This window comes from Bufo gargarizans, chromosome 5 (assembly GCF_014858855.1).
Source record: "Bufo gargarizans isolate SCDJY-AF-19 chromosome 5, ASM1485885v1, whole genome shotgun sequence".
In the NCBI taxonomy this organism is placed as follows: Eukaryota; Metazoa; Chordata; class Amphibia; order Anura; family Bufonidae; genus Bufo; species Bufo gargarizans.
The window spans coordinates 89,473,905-89,498,240 of record NC_058084.1 but is presented as its reverse complement, the minus strand read 5'-3'; the positions used below and the strand labels follow the sequence as shown (position 1 = coordinate 89,498,240).

Here is a 24,336-nt window from a genome sequence, read left to right as displayed (position 1 = left end):
GTCTGCGCTGCTCCAACTCTGCATTGTCCAGCTCTGCTGAGTGAGGGAGCGTCTGCCAAGCGCAGGGACAGGGAGAAGTGCACACAGCCCAGGCACTGTTATCAGCTGCTGGGGAGGACCTGGCTTTAATCATTTACTTACAGTCCCTGGCTGTCAGTAATGTGACCCTGCACGCTGCGTGCTTCTGCGTCCTCCGTCCTCCATTATTCACCACAATCCAATACTCCAAAAAATATATATATACGACAGTTATACTTTAACAACAAAATTGAGACTTGTCGAATTTTACAGCACCCTCTGGTGGAGTCATCCATAATGGAGAATTCAGCCTGTGGTTATTTTTGTGGCTTTACATGCTTCAGTAATGTGTCCAGTTCAGCAATCAAGAGCTTGATTGTGATTGTGAATGAAGGCTGTGACATGTGGCGAGTATTCAGTATTGTGATGAAGGTGATACCATTTCTCGTCACGAGACCACAGAGCAATGCCATTTACACGCAGCCATTTTACCATGAAATGTTTTTAGCAAGCCTGAACATTTTCTGCTTGCTGTTTCAACTATTCGATGTACAGTTGTGTTCAAAATAATAGCAGTCAGACATCACTAACCTGATCAATCACTCTTTTTGGTAGAAGTGATATTTCTACATGGCAAATAATTTACTAGCAGGTGTAGTAGAGTAATAGAAATCCAACAGACCCATCAGTGATGACATGCATGCTGCTGATTCTGTGTAATTAAATCACTAATTGAAAGGGGGATGTTCAAAATAATAGCAGTGTGGAGTTCAATAAGTGAGGTCATTCAGTCTTTGAAAAACAGGTGGCAATTATTGCCCTTATTTAACCACTTCAGCCCCGCTAGCTGAAACCCCCTTCATGACCAGAGCACTTTTTACACTTCTGCACTACACTACTTTCACCGTTTATCGCTCGGTCATGCAACTTACCACCCAAATGAATTTTACCTCCTTTTCTTCTCACTAATAGAGCTTTCATTGGGTGGTATTTTATTGCTGCTGACATTTTTACTTTTTTTGTTATTAATCGAAATGTAACGATTTTTTTGCAAAAAAATGAAATTTTTCACTTTCAGCTGTAAAATTTAGCAAAAAAAACGACATCCATATATACATTTTTCTCAAAATTTATAGTTATACATGTCTTTGATAAAAAAAAAATGTTTGGGCAAAAAAAAAAAATGGTTTGGGTAAAAGTTATAGCGTTTACAAACTATGGTACAAAAATGTGAATTTCCGCTTTTTGAAGCAGCTCTGACTTTCTGAGCACCTGTCATGATTCCTGAGGTTCTACAATGCCCAAACAGTAGAAAAACCCCACAAATGACCCCATTTCGGAAAGTAGACACCCTAAGTTATTCGCTGATGGGCATAGTGAGTTCATAGAACTTTTTATTTTTTGTCACAAGTTAGCGGAAAATGATGATGATTTTTTATTTTTATTTTTTTCTTACAAAGTCTCATATTCCACTAACTTGCGACAAAAAATAAAAAATTCTAGGAACTCGCCATGCCCCTCACGGAATACCTTGGGGTGTCTTCTTTCCAAAATGGGGTCACTTGTGGGGTAGTTATACTGCCCTGGCAATTTAGGGGCCCAAATGTGTGAGAAGAACTTTGCAATCAAAATGTGTAAAAAATGACCGGTGAAATCCGAAAGGTGCACTTTGGAATATGTGCCCCTTTGCCCACCTAGGCTGCAAAAAAGTGTGACACATCTGGTATCGCCGTACTCAGGAGAAGTTGGGGAATGTGTTTTGGGGTGTCATTTTACATATACTCATGCTGGGTGAGAGAAATATCTTGGCAAAAGGCAACTTTTCCAATTTTTTTATACAAAGTTGGCATTTGACCAAGATATTTTTCTCACCTAGCATGGGTATATGTAAAATGACACCCCAAAACACATTCCCCAACTTCTCCTGAGTACGGCGATACCAGATGTGTCACACTTTTTTGCTGCCAAGGTGGGCAAAGGGGCACATATTCCAAAGTGCACCTTTCGGATTTCGCAGGCCATTTTTTACACATTTTGATTGCAAAGTTCTTCTCACACATTTGGGCCCCTAAATTGCCAGGGCAGTATAACTACGCCACAAGTGACCCCATTTTGGAAAGAAGACACCCCAAGGTATTCCGTGAGGGGCATGGCGAGTTCCTAGAATCTTTTATTTTTTGTCGCAAGTTAGTGGAATATGAGACTTTGTAAGGAAAAAAGAAAAAAAAAGAAAAATCATCATTTTCCGCTAACTTGTGACAAAAAATAAAAAATTCTAGGAACTCGCCGTGCCCCTCACGGAATACCTTGGGGTGTCTTCTTTCCAAAATGGGGTCACTTGTGGCGTAGTTATACTGCCCTGGCAATTTAGGGGCCCAAATGTGTAAGAAGTACTTTGCAATCAAAATGTGTAAAAAATGGCCTGCGAAATCCGAAAGGTGCACTTTGGAATATGTGCCCCTTTGCCCACCTAGGCTGCAAAAAAGTGTCACACATCTGGTATCGCCGTACTCAGGAGAAGTTGGGGAATGTGTTTTGGGGTGTCATTTTACATATAACCATGCTGGGTGAGAGAAATATCTTGGCAAAAGACAACTTTTCCCATTTTTTTATACAAAGTTGGCATTTGACCAAGATATTTTTCTCACCCAGCATGGGTATATGTAAAATTACACCCCAAAACACATTGCCCAACTTCTCCTGAGTACGGCGATACCAGATGTGTGACACTTTTTTGCAGCCTAGATGCGCAAAGGGGCCCAAATTCCTTTTAGGAGGGCATTTTTAGACATTTGGATCCCAGACTTCTTCTCACACTTTCGGGCCCCTAAAAAGCCAGGGCAGTATAAATACCCCACATGTGACCCCACTTTGGAAAGAAGACACCCCAAGGTATTCAATGAGGGGCCTGGCGAGTTCATAGAATATTTTTTTTTTTTTGCATAAGTTAGCGGAAATTGATTTTTTTTGTTTTTTTCTCACAAAGTCTCACTTTCCGCTAACTTAGGACAAAAATTTCAATCTTTCATGGACTCAATATGCCCCTCACGGAATACCTTGGGGTGTCTTCTTTCCGAAATGGGGTCACATGTGGGGTATTTATACTGCCCTGGCTTTTTAGGGGCCCTAAAGCGTGAGAAGAAGTCTGGAATATAAATGTCTAAAAATGTTTACGCATTTGGATTCCGTGAGGGGTATGGTGAGTTCATGTGAGATTTTATTTTTTGACACAAGTTAGTGGAATATGAGACTTAGTAAGAAAAAACAAAAACAAACAAAAAATTTCCGCTAACTTGGGCCAAAAAAATGTCTGAATGGAGCCTTACAGGGGGGGGGGGTGATCAATGACAGGGGGGTGATCACCCATATAGACTCCCTAATCACCCCCCTGTCATTGATCACCCCCCTGGTAAGGCTCCATTCAGACGTCCGTATGATTTTTACGGATCCATGGATACATGGATCGGATCCGCAAAACACATGCGGACGTCTGAATGGAGCCTTACAGGGGGGTGATCAATGACAGGGGGTGATCAATGACAGGGGGTGATCAGGGTGATCACCCCCCCCCTGTCACTGATCACCCCCCTGTAAGGCTCCATTCAGACGTCCGTATGATTTTTACGGATCCATGGATACATGGATCGGATCCGCAAAACACATGCGGACGTCTGAATGGAGCCTTACAGGGGGGTGATCAATGACAGGGGGTGATCAGGGTTATCACCCCCCTGTCACTGATCACCCCCCCTGTAAGGCTCCATTCAGACGTCCGTATGATTTTTACGGATCCATGGGTACATGGATCGGATCCGCAAAACACACGTCTGAATGGAGCCTTACAGGGGGGTGATCAATGACAGGGGGGTGATCAGGGAGTGTATATGGGTGATCACCCGCCTGTCATTGATCACCCCCCTGTAAGGCTCCATTCAGACATCCGCATGTGTTTTGCGGATCCGATCCATGTATCCATGGATCCGTAAAAATCATGCGGACGTCTGAATGGAGCCTTACAGGGGGGTGATCAATGACAGGGGGTGATCAGGGAGTGTATATGGGTGATCACCCCCCTGTCATTGATCACCCCCCTGTAATGCTCCATTCAGACGTCCGTATGATTTTTACGGATCCATGGATACATGGATCGGATCCGCAAAACACATGCGGACGTCTGAATGGAGCCTTACAGGGGGGTTATCAATGACAGGGGGTGATCACCCCCCTGTCACTGATCACCCCCCCTGTAAGGCTCCATTCAGACGTCCGTATGATTTTTACGGATACATGGATACATGGATCGGATCCGCAAAACACATGCGGACGTCTGAATGGAGCCTTACAGGGGGGTGATCAATGACAGGGGGGTGATCAGGGAGTGTATATGGGTGATCACCCGCCTGTCATTGATCACCCCCCTGTAAGGCTCCATTCAGACGTCCGTATGATTTTTACGTATCCATGGATACATGGATCGGATCCGCAAAACACATGCGGACGTCTGAATTGAGCCTTACAGGGGGGTGATCAATGACAGGGGGGTGATCAGGGTGTTTATATGGGGTGATCATGGGTGATCATGGGTTCATAAAGGGTTAATAAGTGACGGGGGGGGGTGTAGTGTAGTGTAGTGTTTGGTGCGAATTTACTGACCTACCTGTGTCCTCTGGTGGTCGATCCTAACAAAAGGGACCACCAGAGGACCAGGTAGCAGGTATATTAGACGCTGTTATCAAAACAGCGTCTAATATACCTGTTAGGGGTTAAAAAAATCAGATCTCCAGCCTGCCAGCGAGCGATCGCCGCTGGCAGGCTGGAGATCCACTCGCTTACCTTCCGTTCCTGTGAGCGCGCGTGCCTGTGTGCGCGCGTTCACAGGAAATCTCTGCTCTCGCGGGAGGACGCGTATATGCGTCCACCCAGAAGAGCAGGGCCGCCGGCAGGACGCAATCCTGCGTACGGCGGTCCTGAGGAGGTTAAGGAAGTAAGGCAGCAAAGGTTGTACATGCTGGTTACAGTGCATTTCTCTCTGAAATTCTGAGGAAAATGGGTCGTTCCAGACATTGTTCAGAAGAACAGCGTACCTTGATTAAAAAGTTGATTGAAGAGGGGAAAACATATAAAGAAGTGCAGAAAATGATAGGCTGCTCAGCTAAAATGATCGCAAATGCTTTAAAATTGCAACCAAAACCTGAAAGATGTGGAAGAAAGCGAAAAGCTACCATTCAAATGGATAGAAGAATAGCCAAAATGGCGAGGTCTAAAGTTAGCTGTGAGTACTGTTACAATTAGAAGACGCCTATGTGAAACCAAGCTATCTGCAAGAAGCCCCCGCAAAGTCCCACTGATGAAAAAAAGACATGTACTGAAGAGGTTACAATTTGCCAAAGAGCATATTGACGGCCTAAAGAGACATTTTGTGGACTGATGAAAGTAAGATTGTTCTTTTTGGGTCTAGTGGCCGGAGACAGTTTGTCAGACGACCCCCAAACACTGAATTGAAGCCACAGTACACTGTGAAGACAGTGAAGCATGGTGGAGCAAGCTTCATGATATGGGGATGTTTCTCATACTACGGTGTTGGACCTATTTATCACATACCAGGGATCATGGATCAGTTTGAATACATCAGAATACTTGAAGAGGTCATGCTGCCTTATGCTGAAGAGGAAATGCCCTTGAAATGGGTGTTCCAACAAGACAACGACCCCAAACACACCAGTAAACGTGCAACATCTTGGTTCCAGACCAACAAGATTGACGTTATGGAGAGGCCAGCCCAATCCCCGGATTTTAATCCAATAGAAAACTTGTGGGGTGACATCAAAAATGCAGTTTCTGAGGCAAAACCAAGAAATAGAGAAGAACTGTGGAATGTAGTCCAATCATCCTGGGCTGGAATACCTGTTCACAGGGGCCAGAAGTCGGTTGACTCCATGTAACACAGATGTACAGCAGTTCTCAGAAACAGCGGTTATACAACTAAATATTAGTTAGTGATTCAAAGGAAAGCAAAATCTTCAAACATTTTTCAGCTTATATAGGGAATGTTTGAGTTTGTAAAGAAGAATACAAACACTGCTATTTTTTTGAACAGTCCAATATTCACATTTCTTTAATGTTTTTTAGAGGAACAACACAAATTTGATATATTTTTCTTCATGTTTTGATTTGGAATAGAATGTGTAGTGTTCCCAATGCATTTGTGTGTATGGAAATAAAAGCTATTAGAAGGATTTTGAGCTTTATTCACTTTTTTAAACACACTGCTATTATTTTAAACACAACTGTAGCTATCACTTTACGTGTTGAGATGATCCTGATCGACTAATGAAATTGTTCGAAAATTGTTGAGTCAGACACCTTATCAAAGCCTATAAAGTCACCCTTAGGCCTATATTACACCAACAGATTATCTGAGCAATATCTGTCCAATCAGACCAATAGTTAGTGTGTATAACAAAAGATTGGTGTGTGTAATTGGACATCTGACCAATGATTAGTCAAAAAAATCTGTCGGATAATCTATTGGTGTAATTCAGCCCTTTCCATCATTGATTTTGGCCAAAACCAGGTACGGGTCCAAAACACAGAATTGGGGCAAATCTTTCCCTTATCTCTGTGTAGCCTCCACTCCTGGTTTTGGCTCACAATCACTGATGAAACGCTTACCAAACACGGACTGTAAATGTTATTCAGTGTAAAAACCGGCTGATCTGAAACGCCTTGCAGAGTTTTTATTTTTGGAAAGGGAAACAACTCTATTGAACATCAGTTCCATAATATTTTAGGCCCTGATCTCTGTAATTAGAGGTCCAATTTATTACCTGCAGAAATTAGTCTAGTGAAAGCGAAAGTTTCTTGTGAAATTACATTTGGAGACTGGTCCTCATTAGACAGTCTCTTTTTATTAGAAACGGGAAACCTGGAAAGAACTGCTCAGTTTTCCTGCAGCGCCACTGCAGGGGAAGTGAAGCATTACACAATTTCCTTTTAAAGGGGTTGTCCAGTTTGTATAACTAGCTGCACATTTGGTGGTAACAACAGGTAATAAGCATTATTAAACTATCACCATTAATGATGCATAATTTATGTTCACAGGGAAGTCTTCTGACCTGCGTGCCAGCACTGTGCCAGGAACATGGCCGCTGCTGGAGGATTACTTCCATCAGCGACCGCCTTTCATTTATACTGGGGACTGACTCATGCACAGTCCGTACCTAGTGTAAGTGAATAGAGGCTGCTAATGGACAGCACTTTCCATCAGCGGCCATGTTCTCAAGGCAGTGATGGCACGCAGGTAGGTTCCTTAGAACTGGAGGCTTCAAGGAGCAGCTGATCGGTGGGGGTCTGAGGTGTCGGACCCTCACCGATCAAAGACATATCCTGAGGTCATCAATATTAGGAGCCTGGAAAACCCCTTTAATAGGGTCTTGGAAAATGTATCAGCAGGTTGAGATGGTGCAGGAGCATTCTACTTGTGACTGATCTATAAAAACACACAAGAAGAAATGAGATGTAAAGTAAGCTTTTTAAAGCGGAATTTGTTTAATTTTTCACAGAGGGCACCCTACTCGTCTTGGGCTTAATAGCGGGACATTTCATTTGATTCACTGGACAAATTATCGGTGTTGATTTTAACCAGGACTGAAAACAATAGCAACACTGTGCCGAGACCACTAGTCAGAGGAAGTTATCTCTCTCTCTTTAACATTTCTCATGAACTATGAAGGAGACCTTGCCAAATAAAATATCTAATCAACGTGAATAACTGCTGTTTAGATAACTTCCAGATTGAGCTGTGTGTTTTTCTACCTTTCCTTCGCTAATAATGTTTTCTTTCTAGGTTTTCTGGGGTCAGGAGAACCTGAATTGCTTAACTCTTTTGAATGAACTTGTCCAGGATTACCTGAAGAGAGAGTCCGGGTTGGGCACCACGAGCAGTGAACAGCCTCTTCTTCCATTCTCCCCTGTGATCAGTAGACCTTCAACCTCTAAGACAGAGCACAGCTCTGATGATTTGAGAACTGGACTTTTTCAATACATTCAGGATGCTGGTAAGTCAAGGACATCTCAGATATGTTCTATTCCTTTCCTTACATACATAGCATTCTACTTTGCAGAGGTTTCTAACATCATCTCCATAGGGTTTGGGTTTATTCTCTGTGCCTATTTGAGTTTGTTTCCTAGATTCTAAAACATGATCATTTTAAAGGAACCTGCCAGCACTTTGAATAAACCTAGAAGCAAATGATAAGGAAGCCCAAGAAAACTTGGCTACAGTTTTAGTTGGTCTCCAGGATTAGGCTACTTTTACACTAGCGTTTTCAATCCCGCTATTGAGATCCGTCATAGGATCTCAAAAGCGGAAGAAAATGCTTCAGTGTAGTCCCCATTCATTGTCAATGGGGACAAAACTGAACGAAACGGAATGCACTAAAATGCATTCCGTTCCATTTGGTTGCTTCCCCATCATGGACAGAAAAACGCTGCAAGCAGCGTTTTTCTGTCCGCGATGTGGTGCGGAGCCATCCTGCTACACAATGTAAGTCAATGGGGACGGATCCGTTTTCTCTGACACGATAGAAAACGGATCCGTCCCCCATTGACTTTCAATGGTGTTCATGATGGATGCATTAGGTTGTATTATTGTAACGGAAGCGTTTTTGCAGATCCATGACTGAGCCGCAAAAAAAAAAGCTAGTGTGAAAGTAGCCTGACTTGCATGCTCTTGAAACTAATATCTTGCAGACATCTTGCAAATGGTAATTTCCTGCTAGATTGTGTTTCTCCCTGACAGATGGCTGAACTGGGCCGGGCCTAGCTGAGAGGGGTGTCCTGGTGGTCTTGGTGTTCTCTGTCCTATTGCAGAGAGAGAGAGGAAACACGAAGGACAGCTCCTCCTGCAGTCTGTCATATTACAGCCACACACAGGATTGTAACCAGGAACAGAAAATGGCTCATTGCCTTGGACACATGTAGAAAATTTCTTCTTACGGTTTTGATTGAGACAGAAAAAAAATAAGAGAGAGGAGGATATTAATGGAGTTTTTTTAAGACCCCCCAATAATTTAGGTAAAGGCATGGGATTTTCAGAAATATCTAAATAAAGCTTACTGACCTGTCCGGTCACCAGTTGTTCCAGTGCCGCTACTCTGTGCTCCCTGCTGGTCCTTATTTTCTGCGCTGCAGAGATGAGGTCCCCAACTGCCTCACGTGAGCCCTGTGGCCTCAGTGATCGGATCGAGTAGCCAAGCGTTGCAGCAGGGAGGTCCCTGACTGCCCCACATAACAGCTGAGGCCAGACCTCATTACACACACACACGCAGATCTTTTGTCGGATTGCACAGATATTGGTCAGATAATCTGTTGGTGTAATACAATACTTCTTTTATTATTTTATAACCCTCCCTGCCTTTAGCTAAATGTTTTGGCGCATTGGAATTTGTTATCAACAATAATGTGTAATTAAAGAGCCTCTGTCGACATCATCCACCCTATTAAACCATGTATATTGCCTGGTAGGGTTGATCATGCTGATTAAAACAATACCTTATTTATCTTGCATAGTTCCCAATATGTGAGGAATTTTATCCTTATGCAAATCAGGCAGTTGGAGCACCAAGGAGGGGGCTGTAGAGCTGGGAGCACTACTACAGCTCTGCCCCTAGTTCTCATTACACTCCCTCTCCTCTTTGATTGACAGGACTAATAACTGTCTAATGGTGTCTGTGCTGTGACTTACTAATACTCATTGGTGGTCCAGTGTTAGTTATAGAGTTGTTGGTGTCAGTGTGTTCCCCTATGTTCTTTCTGTGCTTCAGCTCTTGTTTTCCCACCTGGTGATGCTGCGGATGTATCTTTGCGACTCTGCCTTGATGACATGCCGGCGTCCTGCTCTTTCTCCTCTGTGAGTGGCACTAGGAACCGGCGTATTGATTCCTGTATGTCTCCACGGGTCCTCTGCATGTGTCACGTGCGTTGGCGGTCACGTGGTCCTCCGCGTCGGGCTGCTACTGGGGCTGCGCTGGGACAATCTCCAGTGATCGCGCCGCGCTGCTCCCTCTCTCCAGCCGTAGAGTTGCTAGGCAACTGACGCCGTGTGGGACGCCGCTTGCGAGTGATTCGGATAATCCGATCTGGACATCCAATATGACAGTGTTTGGTCAAACGAGCCCCCCTTTACGGAGCCTCGCGCTCCTCCACTATGTGTGAAGCTGCCGGCACCTCCACTTCTGGGTGGACTGACATGCCAGAGGCTTTACATCGGAGGGGGGGTAGCTGCTGGGAGGATGAAAAAGAAGTATTCTCTCCTCTCCGCACAGTGCTCGCTCCCCTCTGCAGCGGCTACACTGCCGCCAATAATTGCATACCTATAAGCCACAGTACATTATCAAAATCCTCTATTCCTAAGGGAACACACTGACACCAATGACTCCATATAAAATATTAATGCTGGACCACCAATGAGTATTAGTGAGTCATAGTGCGGGCACAACAAGTGATAAAAGAGGGGGGTAGGGCAGTGTACTGAGCATTAGGGGTGGAGCTGTAATATGGTGCTCAAAGTGCTACAGCCCACCCCATGGTGCTACAGAACCCCCCCCCCCCTTTCTGGTGTCCAACTGCCTGATTTGAATACAGATAAAAATCCTCATATCTAGGGAATGCTGCAAACTACAAAGATAACTAGCATATTGTTTTGATCAGCATGATCAACCCTACCAGGCTATATTCCTTGTTTAATAGGGATGATCATTCTGATAGAGGCTTTTTAATTGCATTTATTTTTGCTTTTCAAATTTTCTAATGCTTTACCTCTAGTGTTCACCCTACAAACTGCAGCTGCTTTCCTCAGTCTGTGGGGCATTCAGCTTGACTGCCTGTTTCTTACCCTGTACCAGCTGTAATGTAACACTAGCAGGATTTCCTCTTTTATAGATTGAATTTAATGACTAAACTAAAGGTGGATTTAGACGGGCCGATGAGCAGCGGATTGTCGGGAAGGAAACGCTCACATGCAGGGATCACCTCCACAGTATGAGCATGAGCGAAGGCTATTGCGATCACTCGTAATCATACAGAATCACTGTTTAGACCACACCATCTGCTGCCCAGAAACAATGATTGATGTGCCTGCACAAACTACATGATCCCCCAATAAACAAGTGTTTTGCTCGTTCATCGAATGATCGGTGGCAGATTGTCGGGAACGAGTGTTTGCAGGAATGTTGGTTCCCAATTATCCGCCTGACAATCGGGCCATCCAAATCCATGCTGAAAGAACAATTCTTTGATAAGGCATGTCCAGCTTTTTCTTTTATTTGATTCCATAATGGCCCAAGCCACAGCAGTAATATTTTATGGAGTTAAAGAGAAAGAATATTCACTTGTGTTTGCATCAGTCCTAGAGAAGTGTTTCACTGCTACACACAGTAGTGACCGCTTTTTATAAAGACCATTTACCAACCTATTATTCCCGTTGTAATCGTGAACAGGTACAGACACTACACAGGTCATGAAGCTGCAACTTTATTTGAAAATTGCAATGTTGTTAGGTCAGCTGTCTGTGTCCATTGCTGCTCTGCTCTCTCCTGCATTCAAGATACCCGTGCTGCTCACCATGCTGCTACCTTCCTATTGTGCTCCATTCTCTGTCTCCTTAGGGCCAGTGTACGCTCTTCGTAATTCCATCCCCAACCAACGGCTAGGGGTCTCTGGGTATCTAAGGGCACCTTCTCCAAATGGAGGGTGCCTGAGCTTTAGGTTCCCTGGTGACCAATAAAGGTGTTCTGATAGTTTTGTGCTGTTGTGTTTTACCTGCGTTTATCCTGCGTTTGTTACTGTCAATGCTCCAGCTTGTGCCTGCCCTGCCTGTGTGTTCCAGCACTGCCATTTTCTCTTGTCTGTGTTTAAGTTAACCTTGTCTGTCTGCCACATATGTATCATCACTATCACCTGTTATCCTGTGTTTCCCACCATTTACTCTTCAATTGTGCTGTATGGATCCTAGAAACCTGCATTAAAGTCCGGAAGAGAGACTATACAGACGGTTTTCCTGCGTTTTTTGTGTCCTGATCTTTTGGTGCTTGCACCAGAACCTGACCCCAGTGGGTCAGCTGCCATCGACACCTGGGCTATCCCAGAAGGTAGAGGTCCAGTTGTTTCCCTGCAGTGAAGACCAGGACAACGTCCTTAGGGTTTAGCCCAGATCCATATCGGTTAGTTGGCACAGTGGATCCACACTCACTGATCTGTAACAGATATATTCATTCGCACACTAGTGGTATTGATGTCTTATTATGTCTTCTGCTCTGTCATGGTTTAATCTTTGCTCATTACATTATTTTTTTTTTTTTTGGATAGATGGTCAGAAGATGCCTAATGCTTTTGAAGTGGTATTTTACAATGAGACAGAAGACAATCCTGGGATGATGCTTTGGAAATATCCAGAGCCAAGAGTCTTGACATTAGTGCGAATTACCCCTGTGCCTTTCAACACAACTGAAGATCCTGATATTAGTACTGCTGACTTGGGAGACGTATTGCAGGTTTGTGCCTGGATATCGAGTATAGTATAATGCCATAAATAATGTTCCTTTAAAAAGGTTTTCTGAGATTTAAATAGAGCAAATAGGTCATCAGTATCTGATTGGTGGGGGTCTGACACCCAGGACACCCGCCGATCAGCTGTTTGAGAAGGCACTGGCACTTGCAGTAACACCGCCGCCTTCTCACAGCTCACCAAGCACAGCGCCGTACATTGTATAGAGGCTGTGCTTGGTATTGCACATGAACATGACGTCAAGACCTAGGGAAACTGCGAGAAGGCCACAGCTCTACTGCGAACTCCGGTGCCTTTTCTAACAGCTGATCGGCAGGGGTCCTTGGTGTCGGACCCCCACCGATCAGATACTGAGTGTTGAAGTCTCGGAAAACCCCTTTAAGTGACTGTCTTACATGTAACAACTTGCAAGTTTTCTCCATTTTTATTTTCCACCAGGACTATTATTACATGTAGACTGCATAAAATACATTTCCACATCTTTGGTCCCTTCCTATCTCCAGAACGGGGCCCTCAAAGTGAACATAGAGCAGCTGCGCATGCACAGCCACCTTCTGGTGACCACTATGGGAGTTCCCAAAAAAAGCCTAGCGCCGACTCAGCTATTTCCACTCGGCTATTTTCTCATCCCCCATAGCAGTGAATGGAGAGCATGCCACACATGCGCATTGTGCTTTCCTTTACTTCGAGGTTCCCATTCTCCAGATAGGAGAAGGTTCCAGAAGTGGGACCCCCACCTATCTGACATTGATGGCATATCCTAGTGATATGTATTATGTAGAGAGAATCTGAATCGCACCTCCTCATTCCTATACTAATGACTACTGTACGTATTTTGCAGCATTTCTATTGATAAAACATGGCTATACAGCACAAGCATCAAACATTTGCTGTGCCCTAAAAGAGGCATTAGTATACAGTTTTATCAAAGAGCATAGGCCCACTTACCGCGACAAGGTTGCCTCTTGTTAAGTGGGAACCTACTCTATCCATAGCGCAGTGCCGTGCGGCGACCACCGCACCTCCACACCGCACCAGCAGGCAATGGGATCCAGCAGCCACAATGCGGCCCCACCGTGAGGCAGAGCCACCTAGGCCTCGGATCCCATCACTCCACCAGCACGGCACAGAAGCAGCGGCGGCCACCGTCCAGCGCCGCATGTGAACTGGTGCAAAGGGATCACCTGTTCACGGCTTCTCAGGAACTTCAACTGAGATGGGGTAGGAATTATTTAACCCTTTGCAGACTACTGCTAAATTAAAAGCACCTGTGCCACATGGGGAGGAGTGCTGACTCAGAGGGGGAAAAAGAAGTTAAAGCGTATAAATTGTATTATGTAGAGAGAATCTGAATCGCACCTCCTTATATGCTTTAACTTCTTTTTCCCCCCTCTGAGTCAGCACTCCTCCCCATGTGGCACAGGTGCTTTTAATTTAGCAGTAGTCTGCAAAGGGTTAAATAATTCCTACCCCATCTCAGTTGAAGTTCCTGAGAAGCCGTGAACAGGTGATCCCTTTGCACCAGTTCACATGCGGCGCTGGACGGTGGCCGCCGCTGCTTCTGTGCCGTGCTGGTGGAGTGATGGGATCCGAGGCCTAGGTGGCTCTGCCTCACGGTGGGGCCGCATTGTGGCTGTTGGATCCCATTGCCTGCTGGTGTGGTGTGGAGGTGCGGTGGTCGCCGCACGGCACTGCGCTATGGATAGAGTAGGTTCCCACTTAACAAGAGGCAACCTTGTCGTGGTAAGTAGGCCTATGCTCTTTGATCAAACTGTATACTAATGCCTCTTTTAGGGCACAGCAAATGTTTGATACTTGTGCTGTATAGCCATGTTTTATCAATAGAAATGCTGCAAAATACGTACAGTAGTCATTAGTATAGGAATGAGGATGTGCGATTCAGATTCTCTCTCTCTACATTATACATATCCTAGTGATATGCCATCAATGTCCCAGACGGGCAAACCCCTTTAAAGGGGTTTCTGAGGGGGTTTATTAAAATTCTCAAACAACTTTTACAGTTGCTTAACCATGTGCAGACCACTATTTACTCCCAGGTAATCCACCTTTAAGGGCTCATGAACATATGGGCTCCATGCTGTGGACCGCAAATGGACTGAAGGTCCGCACCGCAAAAAAGCAGTGCATGCACTAATTTTTGGAGGTGCGAAGGCACGTACACGTACAGTAAACCCACGGAAGCACTCCGTAGTGCTTCCGTGGGCTTCCGGTCTGTGCATCCATTCCGCATCTCCCAGATTGCGGACCCATTGAAGTGAATGGGTCCGTGATGCGGGATACGATACGGCCACGGTCGGGCAATGGCTGTGTGCATGAGCCTTAACGCTGTAAGGATGTTCCTAAACGTCCTTGCACAGTTAGCAGCTGCATGGAGAGTGTGCAACTCCGGTCACTTACAACCGGGCTTCCCATAGAGAAAGCTACAAAGTTTTTTTTTTTTTTACTCCCTGTGTTTCATCACTGTACTCACAATGAGTGTTGTGTATACAGGTATGTGCATGAGCTGCTGGGTCTTTGCAAACCCAGATCAGCTCTGCAGTGAGGTTCCACAGCCTAATGGCAACCTCAGGGGCGTGTATTCCTCAGGGGCGTGTATTCCTCCTCTAATTGGGACTAATATGTCAGCCCCAGTTACAGAAGAAATCAGCAATACAAAAAATTATGTTAAATGCCCCACAAAGGTGGTTTAAAGTAAACTATGTCTTACCATATATTAAAACTACTGGGACATTAATTAAAAATGTTAGTTGCAGTTTGTGCTTTTAAAAAACTGAAAAAGTGCTAATTACGTTTTCCTTTTTTTTTTCCTTTTTTTTTTTTCTTGGGTATAAAAAAAAAACTAAAATAAAAATAACTTCAAAATTACCAATTACCAAAAAAGACACAAAAGTTATTTACGAACCAAATGGCTTTCAAAAATGCACAAAAAAACAGAAAATATGATGGAGCAGGGTAAAAGGCAGGGTTTTGAACTGGTTAAAATGAAAAAAGATGGTATACCCACCCATTTCTCCTGCACCGTTGCTGGCGGTGCTGGTCCGGTACTTCTGTCACTATATCTGTGACGTACTTGGATTCGACACATGACCAATACAGCCAGTCGCTGGAGAAACTGTTGAGTATAGCGCATTTTTTTCCTTTTAAGCAGTTTTAGTGATTGCCGGAGATTTTTCTTTATCTCGGACAACCCCTTTAATACAAGCGGGTGATAACAAGTGGTTAGAAAAATGAACTAAAATTGGGTACAGCAGGAAATAGAAAATTAGAAGTGGATGTGACCTGTTTCTGTTCATGAACAGAGGTACAACGTGTCAGTGGAAGGTCAGATAATCAGGTTATAAATTGTATTTCATGTGTGCTTTTCCAAGAAGCTCCTATTATGATTAGGAGATGAGATAACGTCATTGGAAGGAAGCACATCTCATATGGATCAAGGAAATTACTAAATCAGAACAGACGTACTGTACAACGAGTGAAACCTGGGATGCAACTAGATGGATGATCAAGTCATAAAATTAATATATGCTCCAGATAAGACTAGTTACTGCAGGGATTCCTAACACTGGCTGTAAGTTAATATTATATACTGTAGAAAAAAAAGTTATACGGGATTGAAAGGTTAAAAAGTACAAAAATGATCTAAAGCAAAACAAAAATTAACAATAAACATGGTTGGCAAGAAGATGAATGAATATAAATTAAAAAGGTTGTGCAAGGATGGTTTGTTTTTTTGGCTACCCCCCCCCCCCCCCCAACTTGGTCAGACCTGTAAGGGGAAGATGACTTCCCGGCGCTGGCTCCTCGCTTCTTCTCCTGCAGGCCTGCGATGGTCTGCAGGGCTTCCTCCATGGCGTTGACCAGCTCCCCCTTACATCATGACAAATGGTGACAAGATGCAAAGGGGATCCGGTCAGTGCCGTTGCGGTGATGTCAAGCCAGATCTTTACAGTGAGGGAGCCCAGCAGAGCATCACAGGCCTGCAGAAGGGGGAGCCAGCGCCGGGAAGCAGGTAAGTATGCTTCCATTACAAGTCCGGCCAAGTTGGGGGGATTTGCCAAACTACCTCCACCCCCATTCTTGCACAACCCCTTTAAGCAAAATTTTTTGGGGAAAAAACCTGTGGCATTAGAGGCATTGCAAAATTATGTTGGAAAAGTGCACAAGTGCTTTAAAGAGGATCTTTCAGCGATCTCGACATGACTGTTTCAGTAAATACTTGCATTTCTCGTAAGATAACCGTGCTTGAACATTGTTTCTTGGAACTCTGCATTGTACAGTTCCTCTTTTATTCCCACCGGAAATATATGACTAAATTGAAAACTGGGTGTTACTCTTGTCAGAAAAATGTGTGTTCTGGGTTGAAGGTGTAACTGGTCAGTCCGACAAAAGAAAGTAAGACTGGGAAACAGGCAAGGATATAAGTGGTCTGGGATGTAGGATCCCCTCTATCACTGCTGATACTTTTTTTTGCTCATGTTTTTCCCATGTTCTTCAGATTTCCTTTTGTAAACCATAAACAGATGTTTTCTCGAGAAGCTTCCACGTCTTGGTAGCTTCTTATCTCAAACAATGTCTAATTTCCATCCTCCATTCGGGCCTGACTTCCAGCGAATATTTCAGTGTATTAGTCCCAATCTGATGCTCGTTCCTATTTGTGATGTATCACACCACATCGAGATTCTTTGGAACAAGGCGATGTTTGTTTGTTTGCACAGCTGTATGCGTTCTTCTGTGTATAGAAATGTCCTGCTGGAAATCAGCGCTGGAACACCCTGATGAGATTATACTCGCTTACCATACCATCTGGGCGGATCTTAGAATTTGATGGACCATACATGATGTTCCACAGATCATGAACAAGATATATAGGTTTAAAGGGAACCTGTAACCAGAAAATGCAGTGCAATCTGCAGGCAGGTTATGTTATAGAGCAGGAGGAGCTGAGCAGATTGATGTATAGCGTTGTGGGAAAAGTTTCAGTAAGACCTGTAACTTATGCAATTATATCTCTACCTTTTTCACCTCCTGTGGACAGCTATTGGTACAGGGAGGAGGTGGTGTCAGTGACTGACAACCATGCACACTATAGGTGGATTTAATAGTGCCCGATATTCAGGCAGATTAATGGGAATGAACAGTCCTGCAAACACTCATTCCCCGATGTAAAGGTGCCGCCGACCACCCAATGAACGAGCAAAATGCTCATTTATCGGGTGATCGCGTTGTTCAAGCAGGCACCACTGATCATGGTTTCTGGGCAGCGGATCGTGCTGTCTAAACAGCGATCTGCTGTCCAGAAGCAATGATTCTGTTTGGGGACGAGTGATCGCAATAGCCATCCGACTGTCTTGTCTTCCTTCCCGACTATCGGCTGTTATATCGGGATGTGTAAACTCACCTTTATACACACAGTGCTATCATTCACTAATAACCCCTCCCTCCTGTACCGATAGCTGTTCACAGGAGGTGAAAAAAAAAAAGCAGAATTATAAATGCAAGTTTTACTGAATCTTTGCCCATAAACCATATATCAGTCTTCTCAGCTCCTCCTGCTCTATAACATGCTGCTTTCAGTTTGCACTGCATTTTGGGGTGACAGGTCCTCTTTAAACACATCTCTTGATACAGTGTCATTTGTAAGTTAGGCATGTATTGTCCTTGGAGACATATTTGAAGCAGAGTAAATCTTGTTAAAATAAACTTAGAATGGTGTAAAATAAAAAAAACGTGCATCCATAAAAAAAAACGTGTCGCTTATTTGAAAAAGAAATAGTGTAGACAGGCACTCAATATTTGCAAACATGCGGACGCTTGTAAATAAAATAAGTAGTTTAATAATACATAGCACATATAATTTTTAGTACATAAAATATCGCGGATGTACAGTGGATATGTGTACTTCCCAAAGGAAGGAAATAATGTTTAAACTAATAAACAATAAATAGTAGTATGAATATAAAAGAATAAAAATAAAAAAATCCATAAACATTTTTCAGATAAGAGGCAATGTAAAAACAATATCAAGGTCCTCAATAGGTGGCTGCAGCAATGTAAAAGTCTTCAGTAATTAAACCAGTGGCTGTAGCAAACAAACTAGATGGCGATCCTAATTTTAGGCCCCATGCACACGGCCGTTGTTCACGGCCGTGTGCGGGCCGTGGAACCGCGGCCTGGATCCCTTCCTGTGAGCTGGAGCGCACGGCGTCACTGGTTGCTATGACGCCGTGCGCCCCCTGCTGCCGGCACAGTACAGTAATACACTGGTATAGATCATACCAGTGTAGTACTGTATTGCGGCGGCAGCAGGGAGCGCACGGCGTCATAGCAACCAGTGACGCCGTGCGCTCCAGCTCACAGGAAGGGATCCAGGCCGCGGTTCCACGGCCCGCACACGGCCGTGAACAACGGCCGTGTGCATGGGGCCTTAAGAGAACTTTGCCTTGTGTAATGGTACATTTCAGTTGCACATCAATTGCATTATGATTGCAGAAGGCCTCGATGGTAAGGTGTGTCTTTTTGCTGATGACACAAAGATTTGTAACAGGGTTGATGTTCCTGGAGGGATACACCAAATGGAAAAGGACTTAGGAAAACTAGAGAAATGGTCAAAAATCTGGCAACTAAAATTTAATGTTGATAAGTGCAAGATAATGCACCTGGGGCGTAAAAACCCAAGAGCAGAAAATAAAATCAGTGATACAGTCCTAACCTCAGTATCTGAGGAAAGGGATTTAGGGGTCATTATTTCAGAAGACTTAAAGGTAGGCAGACAATGTCCTAGAGCAGCAGGAAATGCTAGCAGAATGCTTGGGTGTATAGGGAGAGGCATTACCAGTAGAGAGAGGGAGGCGCTCATGCCGCTCTACAGAGCACTAGTGAGACCTCATTTGGAGTATTGTGCGCAGTACTGGAGGCCATATCTCCAGAAGGATATTGATACTTTGGAGAGAGTTCGGAGAAGAGCTACTAAACTAGTACATGGATTGCAGGATAAAACTTACCAGGAAAGGTTAAAAGACCTTAACATGTATAGCTTGGAAGAAAGACGAGACAGAGGGGATATGATAGAAACTGCTAAATACATAAGGGGAAACAACAAGGTAAAAGAGGAGAGGAATATTTAAAAGAAGAAAAACTGCTACAAAAGGAAATAGTTTTAAATTAGAGGGGCAAAGGTTTAAAAGTAATATCAGGAAGTATTACTTTACTGAGAGAGTAGTGGATGCATGGAATAGCCTTCCTGCAGAAGTGGTAGCTGCAAATACAGTGGAGGAGTTTAAGCATGCATGGGATAGGCATAAGGATATCCTTCATATAAGATAGGGCCAGGGGCTATCCATAGTATTCAGTATATTGGGCAGATTAGATGGGCCAAATGGTTCTTATCTGCCGACACATTCTATGATTGCACATCAATTGTAGTAAACCGTCTTGGTAATGAAGGTTAGGTATGTGCCAATCGAATGCTTATTTAAAAAACGACCCAATTTTATTTTTGTAGATGAATCAGGAGGCTGAGAGGACTTCTGGGTACAGAAGCAGGCCAGCCCGTATCCTCTTTTCCCAGGGACCTGCCTTCCCGATACTGCTGTAGGGCCCCCATCATCAATCATTTTACAGCTGCCTGCCTGACCATGTTTTCCCAGCTCACATAGCTGAGAGAGCACTAGTCCAAGGCAAGAGCCAGTCAGCAGGACACTGACAGGCTCCAGGACAGAACAGTCTGAAGCACAGGGTTGGCAGCATATATATATAACATCCCATTTAAGAAAGGAGAAAAAATTGGTCTTAGATGGTTTCCTCCGTATGCAGGTTTTTGGAATTCATGCAGTAAACCTAACAGACCCTATTATAGTGAATGAGATCCAGCGGGCCCCAATGGGGTCCGACCAAGCTGTACACAGTTATTCCGGTGTTCTGTCCTCTAATGGAACAGACTACCAGAATGCATGCCGCAATTGTGGACTTAAAATATACTAAAAGTACCACACAATAGCTACAAAAATTATGAGCATATAATGATACAATATATGATACAATATGCACAAGAGATAAAATATATAAACAAGCAATTTCATTGGACAGAGGGAGAAAAACGTACAGAGTTGCTGAAGAGTATGGCGATAACTACATCAAGTTGATCAAACACAGCTTTAGTTCATCTATAACAGTGCAGTCGTCTAAAGTCAATGCGATCCATGTCCTTGAAGTATATCTCTTCAAATATCTATATTTGTACTGTGTTGCGCCTGTGGGGGTCTTGTAATACAGGTTGAGAGGTATCACGCCTGCGTACAGCACACGTAGTAAAGAGGTGAGTATTGCATCTGTGCCCTGCTGATAGGTCCCAAAATATACTTGAACTATGTATCCCATTAATTCACAGTGCAGCGCCAGATAACAACTGACCATCATCACAATTACAATGGTTGGCACAAGTACTCAGTTGACACGTAAAGGGCATCTGTCAGCAGTTTTGTACCTCTGACACTGGCTGACCTGTTACATGTGCACTTGGCAGCTGAAAGCATCTGTGTTGGTTCCATCTTCATATGTGTCCTCATTGCTGAGAAATATGTTTTATTATATTCAACTGACTAGGAGCAATGGGGGCGTTGTCATTACACCTAGAAGCTATTTTCTGTCTGCAGAGAAAAATTATGTTTTATTATATGAAAATGAGCCTCTAGGAGCAACAGGGGTGTTACCATTACACCTAGAGTCTCTGCTCTCTCTGCAACTGCTGTGATTGACATGGGCAGGTAGTAAAAACGTCATCACACCTGGTCCTGTCAATCAAAGTGTAGAGGATGCAGCAGTTACAAAGAGAGCGGAGCCTCTAGGTGTAACGGTAACGCCCCTGTTGCTCCTAGAGGCTCATTTGCATATAATAAAACATAATTTTTCTCAGCAATGCGGGCACATATGAAGATGGGACCAACACAGATGCCTTCAGCTGCCAAGTGCACATGTAACAGGTCAGCCAGTGTCATAGGTACAAAACTGCTGACAGCTGCCCTTTAAAAAAGTGCTGGTGCTTGCTGTTAACCATTTGAAGACTGATAGTTATAGTATGGACATTAATACTATTAAAAAAACTGAGTTTGTCTACACATGCTGATATTGAATGCCACCAAACTGAATATTAAATGTGCAGTGAACTATATTAAAAGGTTGATACATATTACATATGGAATAAATAGCCTTAATAAAGAAGTGATTAATATGTGCAAGTGCATAAATACCACTCATGTGCCCCAACCTTATAAATGTGAGAAGATCACCAACATGAGAATATTCGGAAGACCGTCCCAACTAAAACTAGGTATTCAAGGGACGTTAATGTCCTTACACGCCAGGGGCACCGAACACAAACCACACCCGATGCAGTAATATAATAAACTCTCAAAAAGGAAAAAAAAAAGTTAACCAATAAGATATCAAAATAGGCTAATGGTTCCTGTAGGTACAACTGGCCCTGTCAATCATAAAAGAGAGGGAGGGGCTGGCTGGTAAAGATATGGCCACACGGTCAGGTTTCTGCAGGCCGCTTTGGAAGCCAAACTCACAATTGGATCATAAAAGGAGAGAATGTAAAGGACAGATATGACTTCTCTTTTTTGAGTTCACTCCTGGTTTTGGCTTCCAAAACTGCATCAGAAAAACTGACCGTGTGGCCGTACCCCAAGGGTGCACAGAATGGCTTTGGGCCTGCCCCCTGTGCACTTAACTGCTGATTTGCATATTTATTAAAAGTACTGTTTCTCCAAAATGAAGCCATGGATCGCTAAGTGAAAGGTATCATTACATTCAGCTGAAGCCCTACAGGGCATTAGGCTCAGTAGGTTTCAGACCATAGATCCGTATTACAGGCTGTGAACTCAAAGGCTTCACCACCACCAGACGGCTGGATTTAAAGACAACAATGTGATGTAGGAGACAGGTGTCCACATCATTATTCAGCCTTCAAGCTGAGGTGCACCTGCCAGGGAACTTCGCATCATGGAAATGTATTCTCCTGCTCATGACGGGTGCTCCCGGCTGAAGTTGTTTGGCAGGGTTATCGGGACTTGTACTTATGTATGGTGAATAAGAGGCAGATGTGGACCCCCAGCACATTGTCCACATGAAAGGTAGACGTAGTCAGGTTGAAATCGAGGTTACACATGCCTATTATTAATGGGGTCTTACCGTTGGAAAAGATGGTAGCGAGTTTTTGTAGCACAAGTAAAACAATTATAATGTGTCCCTAATAACAAACTTTATTGTTATAATTAAAGAATATCGGTCCCCTCTCCTGACAAGTCTGTTTTAGTAACTACTTACGTTCCCCATAAAATAGATTTGGAGCATCTTTTCTTAGAACTCTACATTGTGACGTTCCTCCCGTTATTTCTGCTGCAAAGGTCTGAATAAATTGACAGCTGGGTATTGACTTTTGTCTTGTCATTTGGGTGTGTCCTTACACGATCTGACATTATCCAGTCAATGCTGACAGCTTGACTTGGTTGGGGCACACCCCATTGACCAGGGAAATAGTAACACCCAGTTCTCAATTTATTTATGCATTCGCAGGTGGAGTAAGAGAGAGACGGCACAACTCCGAGGTCCTTGAGATTCTTAGCACTATGAGGTCCTTGACCTCATGTTGATTTTGATAAACGTTATGCAGACTGAAGCATGAATCACCATTATTTAATGCTGGAGATTCCTTGTACAAGTCATTCTAATAAAGAAAGCCAATCGGATGACTACCAAAACATCTTACAAGAGAAAAGTCCAGTTGCTCTGACTTATTGCTACTGATTAGTGATGAGCGAAGCGAGCTTCGCAGGGGAGGATTGGCAACTTAAAAGTGGCCCTGGAAAAAAAACTTAAAAGTGGCCCCATGTTGTAGGCGGGACTAAATTGCTAGAAGGCAGGGCAACATAAATAGACAGGGACAACAGAAGCAGACATGGCCTACAATACCATAGTGCAACACAAAGTACCACCGCTGCAGAATCATACCACAGTGCAGCACAATATACTGCCGCTCTCTCCACTGTTTTCAACTGTATCATCGTCCTGAGGAGTTCAGGAAAATAACTGTGGCCGTTGAGCATCAGATCATTATGTACCTAGCCTGCAGCCATTAGGAGAGCTTGGGTGGCCCCCTGGGCATCGGCCCACCGGGAAATTTCCCTGTAAGGTTCATGGCCAATCCGCCCCTGGAGCTTCGGATCCTTCATCTGAAGTCGCTTAGTTCCAAACTTCGGAATAATACTGTACGGAGATCCGTCTCCGTACAGTATTAGAATGTAATGGCTCCGATGAGCCGAAGTTAGTTATTCACAAAGTCACGCATGACTTCGTAGAATAACTTTGGTAGTTGATTTTTAAAGCGGAAAACCACGTTAAAACTTGAAACCGAACTCGGCTTTGGCTCCAAGGTACCAGTCAGAACCAAAGCTGAGTTTGGTTTCAAGTTTTAAAGTGGTTTTGCCGAAAATTATTCACGTGCGTCTTCGCAAATAACTAACTACGGCTCATCGGAGCCCATACATTATTCTGTACAGTATTATAAGTTTTGAACGAAGCCACTTCGGATGAAGCATTCGAAGCTTGCTTCGCTCAACGCTACTACTGATATCATAGAAAACTCTTTTGGTTCCGGGGCCACCTAAAAGTAAGTAGTGATGAGTGGCATAGGCAATATTCATTTTTGTGAATTTTTCGCATAATATTCGCAA

The 24,336-nt window shown here is 43.8% G+C and overlaps 1 protein-coding gene across 5 annotated transcripts in view; it reads left to right on the top strand.

Moving 5' to 3' along the window:
* Positions 1 to 24,336, top strand: part of VPS13B (vacuolar protein sorting 13 homolog B) — a 988,099-nt gene that overhangs the window by 797,360 nt on the left and 166,403 nt on the right. For all 5 annotated transcript variants that reach the window (XM_044295329.1, XM_044295331.1, XM_044295327.1 and 2 more), the window contains 2 exons: positions 7,865 to 8,075; positions 12,385 to 12,569. In XM_044295329.1, coding sequence (XP_044151264.1) covers positions 7,865 to 8,075; positions 12,385 to 12,569 — 396 coding nt within the window. The remainder of the gene's footprint in view (positions 1 to 7,864; positions 8,076 to 12,384; positions 12,570 to 24,336) is intronic.